Source organism: Taurulus bubalis (assembly GCF_910589615.1).
Source record: "Taurulus bubalis genome assembly, chromosome: 19".
Taxonomy (NCBI): domain Eukaryota; kingdom Metazoa; phylum Chordata; class Actinopteri; order Perciformes; family Cottidae; genus Taurulus; species Taurulus bubalis.
This window is the reverse complement of record NC_136607.1, coordinates 9091786-9105147: the sequence shown is the minus strand read 5'-3', so window position 1 is coordinate 9105147 and position 13362 is coordinate 9091786. Positions and strand designations below refer to the sequence as shown.

General features: G+C 42.8%; 1 protein-coding gene across 1 annotated transcript in view; it reads right to left on the bottom strand.

Moving 5' to 3' along the window:
* Window positions 1-13362, bottom strand: part of cacna1bb (calcium channel, voltage-dependent, N type, alpha 1B subunit, b) — a gene marked incomplete at both ends in the record, with an annotated part of 140576 nt that overhangs the window by 53631 nt on the left and 73583 nt on the right. The window contains 9 exons of the mRNA XM_079235043.1: window positions 320-382; window positions 2386-2492; window positions 2682-2749; window positions 3232-3349; window positions 3714-3786; window positions 9670-9801; window positions 10375-10487; window positions 10588-10700; window positions 10810-11031. Coding sequence (XP_079091169.1) covers window positions 320-382; window positions 2386-2492; window positions 2682-2749; window positions 3232-3349; window positions 3714-3786; window positions 9670-9801; window positions 10375-10487; window positions 10588-10700; window positions 10810-11031 — 1009 coding nt within the window. The remainder of the gene's footprint in view (window positions 1-319; window positions 383-2385; window positions 2493-2681; window positions 2750-3231; window positions 3350-3713; window positions 3787-9669; window positions 9802-10374; window positions 10488-10587; window positions 10701-10809; window positions 11032-13362) is intronic.

Here is a 13362-nt window from a genome sequence, read left to right as displayed (position 1 = left end):
ATAAAACATGGAGGGAAGAAGAAAGGAGCAAGGATAACAAGAAAGAAGAGGAGACAAGATCAGAGTCAAAAGAGAAGAGAAAAGGAGAAGAAACAAGGAAATAGAAAAGAGAAGATGAGGAGAAAAAAACAAGTAAAGGAAGAGGACAAAAGAGGAGAGGTATAAACGAGGATGGCATAAGGAGAGGGAATGAGAAGAAACAAGGATAAGGGAGAAAAGATAAGGGGTGGAGAGAAGAAGTAAGCAACCAAGGGAAGGAGAGACAAGGACACGAGACAAGACAAGGAGGAGAATATTGTAACAGAGAGTGATAACTCACGGTGACTGAATGCTGTTGATGGACGACCTGCGAGAGAGTGCCTCTCGATTTTGCTTTACAAAACTGTACATGCAGACAAAAACAAAAGAAAAATGAGACACAAATCTGGAGGGGACAGGTGGACGGTCAGCCTGTCTGTCTGTCTGTCTCACCACCTGTCCCCTCCTGTCTTACAGTACAGGACTAAGCTGTGCAACATGTCAATAACACAACAGCAACAAAAGCGTGTTCGTCAGCAGAGACATTTCTTTAAAGACAAAAAAAAATGAAACTGAAAACTGTTCAGAAGTTTCATTCCAAAAATAGGAAAAGCATATGTTTCTGATTGCAATGATCTTTTATGAGTAGAACGGTGGGTTTAAAATTTAGTTAGATTGAAAAAAATCGTATTTTTTAATACAGGGATTTATTAAATTTTTTTAATAAATGAAAAAAAGTTGGTATTCATTTTGTAATGAAACCCTGTGTTTCTCTGAACAGCACACATAATGAACATAAAGCAGTTTGTGTACAATAAAGGCAGTTGTCACTGATCAATGTACAAATCAAGGTATGCACAGGAACACATAATAACAATAGACGGTGAAAAGGAGAAATATAGTGGTTGCCACAGCTGGAATCTATGGCACCAAAAAAAAGAAAAGAAAGCAACAACAACAACTGAGATAAAATAAGTCAACGTAGACTTGGTTTTACGTGGAACTCGTTCAGTGGTCTCCTGGTTGAAAGTCCTGAGTTTGTTTGAGCTACTGTCTAATAATTACGTGGGTGGGTTTACACTAAAAAGACACTAAAGGCCACTGAGACCGGGTTGAGATTGTATGCTAACCGACATTATTTAGCCGACTTATGTCATCGGCATAAAGTTATGTTATCTAAAGGCATTGTTTATGTCAAGTAATTTAAAATCTTCCAGATCTACATTATTGGTAAACAGCATTTATCACGTTTTAGTACAGATATGTCATATTCCATAGTACCTCTTTTATTCTTCACTTTAAACGGGTCACATATTAGCAAGCTAACATTAACGTTCCTCTTATCATCAACCCATTTTGATTTCGTCATGTTGAAACTCCACTCAGCTGCGTATGAACCTATGACCATCTGGTGCAACCGGCTTTTGGTCAGTCGGTACAGTCTAACTGACCTATCCTTACAGAAGAGGACCGTAATTAAGGAGCGAATGTGAATCAAAGATAATCACTGCATTATCTGAATAGAGGGCTGCGCAGAATTATACAACACACAATCAAATCTATCTGGCGTGTGCACAACACACATACAATATGCGTGATCTGTTTTGTCCTCACGCTAATGGAACAGATGGGAGTCAAAGGAAGGCACATTTTAACCTCCAGCATTGCATATCGAGGCTGTGAATCGCTGATGAAAACGCTCTGTTTTACCACCAGTTTCCTTTTTTGACGAACTTTTTTACTGTTCATCCAGGCTCTAAAAATAGTGTTGAAGTGTTCGGAGGCGCGGTTTATTTTCCTCGTTGACACAAGTCCCCACACCTGTCAATCACAGGCCTGTGGTGGAGAGGGGGCGGGCCAAAAGTTTGTGCATGACAGGATGTGATTATCATATTAGAGAAAATGGGAACTTCTGACAGTGAGGATGAAGGTTTAGTTCTATCTTGCTCATATAGGACTCATGTCCCATATTTCTGGTATATTAACATTACGCTACTTGAATTACACTTTGCCACAAAAGACGGCAAAAAAACATCACATTTTTTTTAAGAAAAAACAGCATGTCCTCAATCCCAAGGTGTCTCATACCAACGCGTTATTTACGTTTCACTTGGTTCACGTACTTATTTAAAGCCCAACCATGAGGTTTTTCTGAAAACCTAAGTGGTTTTGTTCCCTAAACCAAAACAAATGTTTTTGTACGTTTACTGCAACCGAGCGCTCAGTACACTAGAAAGTGACGCCAAGTGGTCCGAAAAAAAGTGTCAGTACGTGACGAGAATGTGTCGGCGGGGGAAAAGATACATTTATGTCCTGTGCGGGGTGAACAGAGCTGCTGTCAGAGGAGAGAGATGCTCGGAAACTTACGCAGCGATTGAGATGTTAGCTGCGGATATCGGGCTGACTTCCTTCACCTCCAAAGCTTTCTGCAGGGCAAGCTTCTTATTGGCCGCCTGCTCCTGCTCCTCTTCATCCTTGAGCATCAGTGACGGCAAAGACATCAAATTGTGTTTTAATGAAAACACATTACATGTTGATGCCCCGTGCAGATGCAGGGCTTTTGTCAGGTTTGACGTGTGTCACTGAGAAGTAGGAAGCGGAACTACAACATTTCTTTTGCTCTGTGTTATTAATGTGTCTTCAAATACAACATTCAGACCTACCTTAGTCAGCTCCTGTGCATTAGCGAGGTTATCGACGGCGATAGCCAAGAAGACATTCAGGAGGGTGTCTGAATAACAACAGGACTCAGGAGAAAGTACAGAGTTTCTTCACTTCATTTTAATACATATTTGACCTTCCCTCCCGTGCTTCCCTTTCAGCTCCACAACTAATGAACAAAACTGTCGGTCTGTTGTTTTAATACTGTTTGTAAATGGGGTTTAATGACCACTGCAGCCTCCAGTGAGGTTTTAGGATGTGTCCCAGTTCCAGAAAGCATTCAAACCACATTACTAAATCAACCTCAGATTCACAAATCTGAGGTATTAATATTTAAAAGTTCCATAATTAGGTTGCTACATTTTGAATATACTGTTGATGGACACTATTTCCTCTCAATGCAAAGCATGAAAAAGAAATGGAGGAACTGAACATACCTGGAACAAAATGTTTTGTTTGTTTTTTTTACCAAAAACCATTTCCACGTTGTGACTGCTCCTTCTGACACTACTGCGCTGCAGTTTTAATATCGCGGGCTGTCAAAGAGGATACAGTTTCCAAAGAGCGTGAGGACGATGAAGTAGACGGAGGAGAACATGCCTCGATGGACGCCCCCTTGAGACTCGATCCCGTGGTACATCACGGCGTTCCAGTCCTCGCCAGTCAGAATCTGAGGAAGACGAGAGAGTCAGAAGGAAACGCCGCCTGGGACACGGGCGGGTTTGTAAAGCCCTGTGCAAATCTGTGTTGAATGAAATTACTTTACAGAGTGAGGGGTTATGAGCGCGGTCTAATTGAAGGATTATCAGCGAGCTCATTTAGGGACAGCAGGCACACAGACCAGTCATTCCCTCCAATTAAAATGAGTGATAACAATCTGTCTTTTTTGAAAAAGTCAATATTCTCTCATTTATTCAGACGGTATGAAGTGCACCTTCTGTGTGTGTGTGTGTGTTTGTGTGTGTGTGTGTGTGTGTGTGTGTGTGTGTGTGTGTGTGTGTGTGTGTGTGTGTGTGTGTGTGTGGCGGTCTTACCTGGAACACAGTGAGGATGGCTGCTGGGAAGGTATCAAAGTTTGTTGTTGGCGTCTCGTTTTCAAAGTTAAACCTAAAAGATTCAGAACATGATTACAGAGAGAAAAACACTAAATAATGAAACTGTAGTCCCAGTCAGTCTCTGCAGTTCAGCTGAAACTTTTTAAATAAAACATATCAAGAAAACCAATTGGATAAATAACGTTAGGAGCCTGTGGCTGACCGAGCATCGTGTTTCTGCTCATGAGAAGATGTGAAGCGTGACACAGTCACACCTTGAGTGGCAGCTGCCCCGTTTCTTACTGGTCAATATAATCTGGCTAAACTGTTGTGTTGTACAACCTGTCCGATCATCTAACTGCTGGTGAGTATAAGACTTGTTGTTCAGAACTGATAGAAATGTTGGAGAAAAACCCCCACAAAAAAAGACCTAAGCAGTAACAAACTGTAGCTTGTCTTTTACACCAAAACCTCAACCGAATACTGACTTTGACCCTTGAACCCAAGTCTGAACCATGAAACCCTAAAAGGTTTTGAATGAATGAAAAGCGAACCAGACAAAATGCTCCCTACATCTAAAACTTGCATCGGCCCTCACAAAGACAGTACAACACAAGCATGGGAGTATGTGTGTTTTTAAGACTCCTTCACAGCTTTAGGGAGAGACAAGTGTATTCCAAGATGAAGGAGAATGTCTCGTTTTGATAATGGAGGAGACAGATGGAGATGTGGAGTAACACGCAGCAGCAGGAAACAGCGGTCACCAGGGAGCCACAGCTCTGTAACTCAGGGATGCACCATGTGACGCGTGTCACGTGTACAACAATGAGTAACAGGCCATGTTAGCCATCTAATGTCAACCAAATATGGAGAACCTGGAGTGATGGCCAGGCTGATGAAGTTACTCTTCTTTTAAGAGTAAGATTTCTGCTCACCAGGCGAGGTATTTCTAAAAAGGTACTAAGCATGCTGTAGGGATCTGGGTATTTGAGTTTCTCCGTGTCCGCCATGACTGCTCGTGATGGTAGTTTTTACTCAGTTCATCCGGCCGTGCTGTGGGTCAGACAGGGGACGTCAAAAAGAACCGGGAACCATAGTGTTAGATCATGACATGTTCCTTGACAAACCAGAAGCACAGACAATGCCTCACTAAATTGGGTCCATGTTTTCCTTTCAGGGAGTACTCACTGTGGAGGATGTTAAATCAAACCATCTGGAAATCACTAATGGAAATACCACAGGGGTCGTGTTGGACCCAGAACTATTTACATTATGCAATGCATCACATCATTCCTCCTATCAGTACATTAAAGTCTTTGTTTTTGTGCTGCCATTTTGTTGAATGCCACTAATTCTACTCCAGTATGCATATGATGCTGCACCACTTATAATAATAATAATAACAATAATAGTAATCCTACACGTTTCAAATGCAGAGGAGTGTCTCTACATCCACCTCTGTCTTTGACCATCCTGCCATTAGGACTTTAAATTGCACCCACAACATCTTGCTGATACTTTTTGGCAGACAATGAAAGACCGGCTGTCTTTTCTAAAAAAATAATAAAAAAATAACTTTTTGTTCAGTCAAGGTTCATATATATTCTTGACTGAGACATTCTGTACTATCATAATGGTCAAGTGTCACTTAAATCCAGTCACACATCAGTGTTGTGACATCGCACATGCACTCATCCAAAGTTATTAAAGAAAGTTCCTGAAAACGCTGCTCTGTGAGCTTTTGTACTGAGTGCAAATGCCAAACAGGCGTAGAAATAAAGTGTCCCCGCATTTTGACAAGAAAAGAGCCCATTGAATCATTTATACCGAACAAGGACAGACATGAGTACTGTTTACATGCTGGAGATACTTAGAGTTTAACTACGAGAAATATGAACACTTCCTTCCTTCTTGAATCCTTTGATTGACACGATTAAGGAATAGTCATGCCAGAGCTTATGAAGTAATGCTCCTTTGAATGTTTACAAAATGATCTTCATACGCGATCAAATGTTTACCTTTATTAATTGAAACGTCACCATTACCTCTGCTGTATGGAATGCATGAGAAGTCTCAAACTATGAACAACAATTTAATTCAAATCAGGTGATCAGGTGGAGCAAGAGGGGAGAAACACACATGGAGGAGGCAGAAGGGCCAGCAAGGAAATTAGGAGAGGAAGTGGAGCACAAATTGTTACCACAACGACCGTCTGCACAGTCACAGTGTGTGTGTGTGTGTGTGTGTGTGTGTGTGTGTGTGTGTGTGTGTGTGTGTGTGTGCATACTCTATAATCATGTGCACTGGATCTGATCCTGGATTTGGTAGAGTACAAATAAATAATGGGGAAACAGTGATGTTTAATGACGACAAACTAAATAGTGTTATAATAAAGTTTAAAATCTACAGCCAATGAAACATTTAGTGCTGCTCATTTGTGCCGACACCAGTATGCAAAAAAGTATATGGCCACCCACATTAATGTGTACTTTTGGTGGAGGCCAGATTTTCATGGTTTAGGCCTCTAAGTTCCAGCTAAGGAAAACTCAATCCTTCAACATACAATGGTGTTTTATTTAGACAGCAGTGTGTCTCCAGCTTTGAGGCAAGAGCTTGTGGAGAGCTGTTTCTTGCCCGAAAAGAAATGTCTTTCCCCAGTCTGACTCGGAGTCCTCCCCTCTGCCCCATCCAACACCTTTGTGGATGAACTGACAGTGAGCTTGGGCCTCATCAAAAGGTCATAGTTTATCATCAAAAGGCTGTTCTTTTTGCTTGGCTCTGACATGTATCCACATACTTCAGGCCATGTGAAGTCCAACAATATCGACCAGCGTGTATCGGTCTGGCTCTAATGTGTACTGTGCATGCATGGGGGAGATGAGGGTGGGCGGGAAGAGAGGGGGGAGAAGGGGGAGGGGCTATTAATTCAATAAGCCTCCCCTGGTGTGCCATCATATTCTCCCCCATGCTTCTCTCCTTACATTCGTCTCTCTGTGTCCTATTACCGCACCCTCCATCACCCGACCCCTTTCTACTTTAAGCCATTGCTCATGTCTTCATCACTTTCTCCATTTCCCATCAGCCTCTACCTCTCCACTCCTTTCCTCCCTTTTCTTCTTTTTTCTTTCTTTCTTTCCTTCCTTTCCTTTCTGTTCTCCACCATTTCCTCCACTCTCCCTCCAATCCTCCCGCCTTCCTTCCTTGAGGATTAGCGGGCCCGGTGCGGGGAGCGTCGGCGGCTCGCTGCTGTGCGTGTGCGCGCCGACCTCTGTTTACTCTGATAATAGGGATTGGGAGCATGCTGCTCGGCTTCCGCACAACACCCACGGGGACTTCATTAAATCAATTCCTGAAAACAAGAATCATGTGAAGCCAAACTCAAGCACGCGGCCTGGCCCTTTCCATATCTCATCCTTCAAACAGCAGCAGCAGGTTTACATTGAGTAGGTGAGTGAAACTCTCAACTTTGAGAGCACCTAGGCACGTGCAAGTGGGTTTGGAGACGTTGGCTGGACGATATTGGTATAAAAAATAACTGGCATACTGCCAAGCATTGGGACTGTGACATGAATCAAGACACATGTGACATCCTGCTGCTTTAAGGGAAGTCAAGAAATACAACACAGGTTGTTATTATTATTACGTCCCACAACTGCAGCAGCTTTTCCAAAATGTCCATTCAATGTTTGTGTTATTTTCAATAATGTAAGAAACTGAAATTCAAATATACCATATACATGTGAAGTTAGCTAGCCAGGAAGCTAATATAATATAATAATTAAGGTAACTTAATACCTTAGCTTTCCACAATAACGTGTTGCCAACAAGCTCTTATAAACCATATGATCAGTTTTAGGAGTAACATGAGAGTTGGTCTGAATAAATGGTTGGTTTAATGATAACTTTAATAATGATCTATTTTAAGAAACTGATAGTCTGGGGACAAGCGCTGCCTTAGAAGAAAGCTAGAAATTTGTTTGTGGAGATTGACGCCCAATTTTTACTTGACTTTGGTTTGTAAAAGTGGTTCTGAATTACATTATTTGTATGGGAAATATGCGGTGATTGACATCCTTCCAGTTTGACCAGTTGTGCTGGAACACTTTCACAACAACCAACCAAGAGGTTGCACTGAGTCTGCACACTGAGGACTGAGCTGAACATATAAAACTCAATGTCTACCGTTTCTGACAAAGTCAGAGTTAATCAACAAAGACGGCCTGCAATTTTAAAACGGAAAGCTACAAAGAAAAAAAAATCAGTAAATCAGCAAATCCTGAACGTTTCCTTTGAGCTCATCACTTTTTTCTCTCTCCAAACAGTCGGCGATGTCCTGTGAGTCTCAGCAGGAAGGTGGTCCCCTGCCTCAAGGTGTTTATCTTTCAATTCTCACAATTTTACCAGGAGATTACGCTTGGTGTTTTGAAGGAACATAATCTCTGTGCCGAAAAAAAAAGTCTGAATATTAGAAAGCCTCTCTTCTGATCCTTAATGAGCAATTTCATCTTCTATCTAGAGTTGAAAGCCTATTTTTAATGACATTATCTGCCTACGGTTTCCTTAGTTTTGATCAAATTTAACATTTTCTGAAACAAAAACTGACATCATCAGCAAGCACAAGAATAGAAGACTCCCACTTATTTTTTACTTACTCAAGAAAATGAAGTAATTTGACACTGTGCACATTTTTAGGCTTTAAGGTCGATGCGTAGACCGTGTTCTCGGTCTAATGTGCTTGGCTGGTTGGAAGCACCATGTGGACGTCAGGCTTATCTCGCACTTGTCCATCACCAGGGGGAAAATGCCACGCTAACGATGGAGCAGCCTGATGTCAGGCTCGGCGCCATGGCAACAGCCTGCTGCTTCGCAGACACCCAGTTGTGGTGTCCGAGGAGATATGACTTCATGTGAAAGTGGCATGTCACCCGAGGGTGTACAATACCTGTGACAGCGGTGACAGCATGTAACAACACACACAGTTAAAAGCGTATTCTATTATATATTCTATTATATAAGGGGCTCATCGATTCAGGTGCAGAATCTGACCTTTGAAAGGCTTCTGGTGTGGAAACACATCTCCTCAAAATCTCTTGTGTCCATGATTATATCATGTGAAGGTAAAAGTTAACGTTTTGATTGTTGTTGAACAAAACTGTTGCATGAATAAATATCCAATTACTGGCAGACAAACTTCCCTTGGAAAAGATTAAGGATCCTTTAATCTCACGTGGATCTCTGCCAGATTAACCGCATTTTGCCAGCATGCTTTTCTGACTATTCTGATCCTCAGTCCTCCGCGCAGCGGATATATGAGCAGGAGGGTCAAGGAGCAATCTAGTCGTTTCTCCCAGTTTAATGCAACGGTTTGTACTTTGTAAGGGCGGCTGCCGTAAGTACTAAAAGTAATAAGAAAAAGTAAGCGATTTGGAAAGCGGTGATGGTCTACTGCACGTCTCTATAAAGCGGCACATGGGAAGTGTAGGATTCACTGTTTTTGAGTCACAGTGGGGTATAAAAATGATCCCCCAATTTAGGTATGACATGAAGGATCAGCATATTGGCTCACCAATACGCTGTAAATCAAAGAACTAGACAGATGTATAAAGACTGTTGTTGTGAGGAGATAGGAAGTCTGTGTGTGTATCAGTTGAGTCAGACAGGGTAAGATGCCAGGCCTTTGATTAACTGCAGCCCGCCCAGAATCATGAGGTGCTCCTGCCATTAGAAGACATGGAGCTCCTGCTGAGAGTGATATCAAAGGGCCACAGTCGGTGCTGCTGATCTGCCAGATACCTGCTGTGTCCGCCCGTCTGTCAGCACCGCCACGCCGGGCCGGGATCACACACCGGGAGGAGGGTCAGGTGAAGAGATGGATAGAGGAGAAGGGGAGAGGGAGGGTGTGGGTGGGTGTGGGTGTGTGTGTGCGTGTGTGTGTGTGTCAGGCTAGATTACTCACTGTCCTCCGAAGAGCTGCATGCCCAGTAGAGCAAAGACCACGATGAAGAGAAAAAGGAGGAAGAGCAAGCTGATGATGGACTTCATGGAATTGAGGAGGGACACCACGAGGTTCCTCAAAGAGTTCCAGTATCTGGCAGGAAGCAGCAAACACACACACACACACACACACAGAGAAAGAGAGAGAGAGAGAGAGAGAGCGAGAGAGGGAACTTTATGGTTTGTTTTGAAAGAACAAACTGATACAGACAAAGACAAAAACAATCAAAACGGGAGGAACAAATGGCAATATGAGCTGTAGGTGGCATAGATAGAGCAACCACTGCGTCAAGGTCTAATTAAGGTTAATCTAATAAAGAAGAAAAAAAGGATTACCATCCAACTCTAACAGGATTGTCAGTTTGGAGGGAAAATAATTAAGATTAGAGTCTTAATAAAAAGCGCAACGTTGTCAAAATGTCGGGTTTCAAGAGAAGCATTCATACACAGTGCTTAAAAAAATGTGTTGTGATACGCTGCGATGTTCTAGTCATGGGTGTGTTTGTTCATTCAGGACTGTCTACTGAACTAAAACCACTAATGTGGTGTTACACTGTGAACATGTGTCGTTTAGGGAATTGAAGTCACACTCCACTAATTTTGCACATTGATTGTGAACACAGCTAATTTTCCGGAGTTTGGCACGTGTGTTGAGAATTGAGCTCACTTGGTGACTTTGAATATCCTCAGCAGTCGCAGGGCTCTCAGCACACTGATTCCAAACGATGCCCCGGGTTTGATCATGTCCCAGATCACCTCGAAAATACTTCCCACAATTACCTAGAGAGAGGAGAGCAGAGGAAAACTGACCAATAAGCATCCAAAACAGAACTAGTACTGCTGGTTAAAGTTGAATAACTTACCGTTAACGTTAACTTACCCCAAAATCAAAGCAGTTGAAGGAGGAGTGGAAATAATTCCTCGCTCCGAGGCCGTACATCTTCAAGGACATCTCAGTCAGAAACAAACCCAGGAACACAAACTCGGCAGCGTCTGTTTTCAAGATGGACAAGGTACCGACACGAAGAGAAAGTGGCGTTATAGGCAATCGACATCAATAAGCGTGAAGGGGTGCGAGTGTGTGTTTGTATGTGTGACCTACAGAGGGCCTTCGTGAGCCAATCGGGCTGGTCGTAGTGGACGATGGCCACGCACAGAGTGTTGAGGCCCACCAGACACAGAACGATCCAGTAGAAGCTCTGAGCTTTCACCATGCGGCGGATGAAGAAGCGGGTCCTTTTCTCCTTACGCCGGAAGTATGAGGAGCTATCCATTTTACCGCCGCTCTTCATGCTGGCCCGGCCAAACGGAGAGCCAGGAGGAGCTGAAAATGATGATGATTATGATGATGATGGAGAGGTGAGAGAGGAAATGTGCGCAGCGTTTTGATATTGGTCCCTGCTTCACAGTTCTCACTTCTCTGTATATATATCTGTATATTAGGGCTGCAACAACGAATCGATAAAATCGATAAAAATCGATTAGCAAAAGTGTTGGCAACGAATTTCATTATCGATTCGTTGTGTCGCGCGATTATTACGGCAGTCATAAAGTCGCGGAGAAAAAAAAAAGAGCCGCCAGCGTGTCTGAGATTGGAGTGAGAGACTGAGAAACGCTGAAGTTGTGATCTCAGCAAAAATAGAACATCTTGGATGTGATGTGTCGAGTCTTGGCCAACCAGCGATTTTTTTTTGGAGGTGCGCGTCAGGCTACGACGTCGACGTGACGGAGAACCATGGACTAGGCGTTAAGTGTCTACAGCGGCTTCATTTCCCTCAAACTTGTTGTTAATGGAAGCTAGTCAGCTTGCTAGCTTGCTATCACGTTAGCTAACGTGTTTGGGTTGTGTATTGTCGTTAAAGTTCCGTTATGTTCCGTTACAGTTCGGTCTTGCTTGTAAAAAACGTAACGTGGTGAAACATGCCGTAACCCCCCGGTCTGGTTCAGTTCACGCTGTCACTCGTTAACGTTAAACCGACACACTGGCGGATCTGGCTGCAGGTTGTTTTTTTACTCAAAGTAGACTGAATCAAATCACGTAGTTGGGCTTAGCCAACAACGTCATTTTGTGGTCGTAAGAGGCCCAGAATGAAATAGTTTAAGGAAGAGGACTCTATATGCAGCGCAGCTTGATGCAGAGCTGAGATGAGGTGGAGCTGGGCCTGGAGGTTTCGGTCCAAACAGACGTGAGAGGAGCAGTACAGCTTCCCACTGTCCCAGTGTTTCATACATATTGATAAAGCAGGGCATGCTAAAGCAGCCTCTACTCCAAGGAGATCAATTACAGTAAAAAGGCAGATGTAAAGCATACATGTGTATGTTTTTAGTGTTAGTCCATTTTAATCTAATTTGTTTAATTAACAGCTCGGGGATGTTCAAGGAGCAACCTGTTTGTGCTTTCTGAACATGTTATGCACTGTGAATTTGCACTGTCACTTCTGTTTTTGAACAAAGGGTTGGAAAGTAATGTTTTTTTGCTTTTTTATCCGATTCATCGATTAATTGAAAAAATAATCAACCGATTAATCGATTATTAAAATAATTGTTAGTTGCAGCCCTACTGTATATACTGTATTTTAACTTTGAAGTGCGCCAGTGTGGTGGTGTAGGGATCCATTCTACTTCACACCTGCTGAGAAGCACTGAAAGAGGTCTTTGGCCCAAACTGATAAACGTGACAATAGCTACCCAAGGGACAGAAAGAAAAGCGTAAAAATCACATTTTTGTCTTGCAGCTGCTCATTAAAAAATATGCACCTAATATATTGCTGCCAAGCCACAGGACTGCAGGCATCATGTGTGAAAACAAGTAAAATGAGAGACGAAATTTGACTGTGCAGTGCATCTATTCCCTTGGCGCTCAATTTTACGGAAAAAAAGACATGAGATAGGAAAGAAAAGTAGAACCAAAACGGTTTCAATTACCACGCTTGTTCTCATTTCCAACCCACAGAATAGCAATTACATGTTGTCTTTGTGCGGGACCATAACATCTATCCTATCAGAAGATGTCTTGTTCGTAGAAATAGAATAGAAGTATAGGACAGACATTCTCATTCAAACCAACGTCGCAGGAGGGTCAGAGCGGCTAAATCGACGAGGTTTTGCCGTGACGACTAAAACGAGCGGTGGATTGGTAAAATTATGAAGCGCAGAGAGGCAGAGAAAATGAGTCACAACTTAACTCTTGTCACAGCATAGGAAGGTACATTGTTATCCCAAGATGAGAACTAAGCACGGCAGAATTAGCAAGCTAACTAGCTGGCAGCAGGCTAATTAGCTAACTTGTAAATTCCGTCCGCCTGAGCTTCCTTCCGTCTCACTCTCCACCTCTCTGTGGAAGGACAAGCTATCAAGCTACCTCGCCAGCCATCCGTCTCTGGAGCTGCGTGCGCTCTCGTCCCCGCAAGCCGCAACAACACTTCAAGGCCCAACTTACGTCTGTTGCAACCATAACGACTAACAACGTTCGTCTATTTTCTTTTATATGTGTCGAATGACCACAGAAATCTGTTCAATGTCCGTTCTAATCCTATTATATTTCTGAGGACTCATTCTAATAGGCTGCAGGTGAATCTCTTGCTATTTTAATGCAACAGTCTAATTAGAAAAGTTAATTATACTTCTTCTCCCTCGAGGCGATATGCTTCTACAG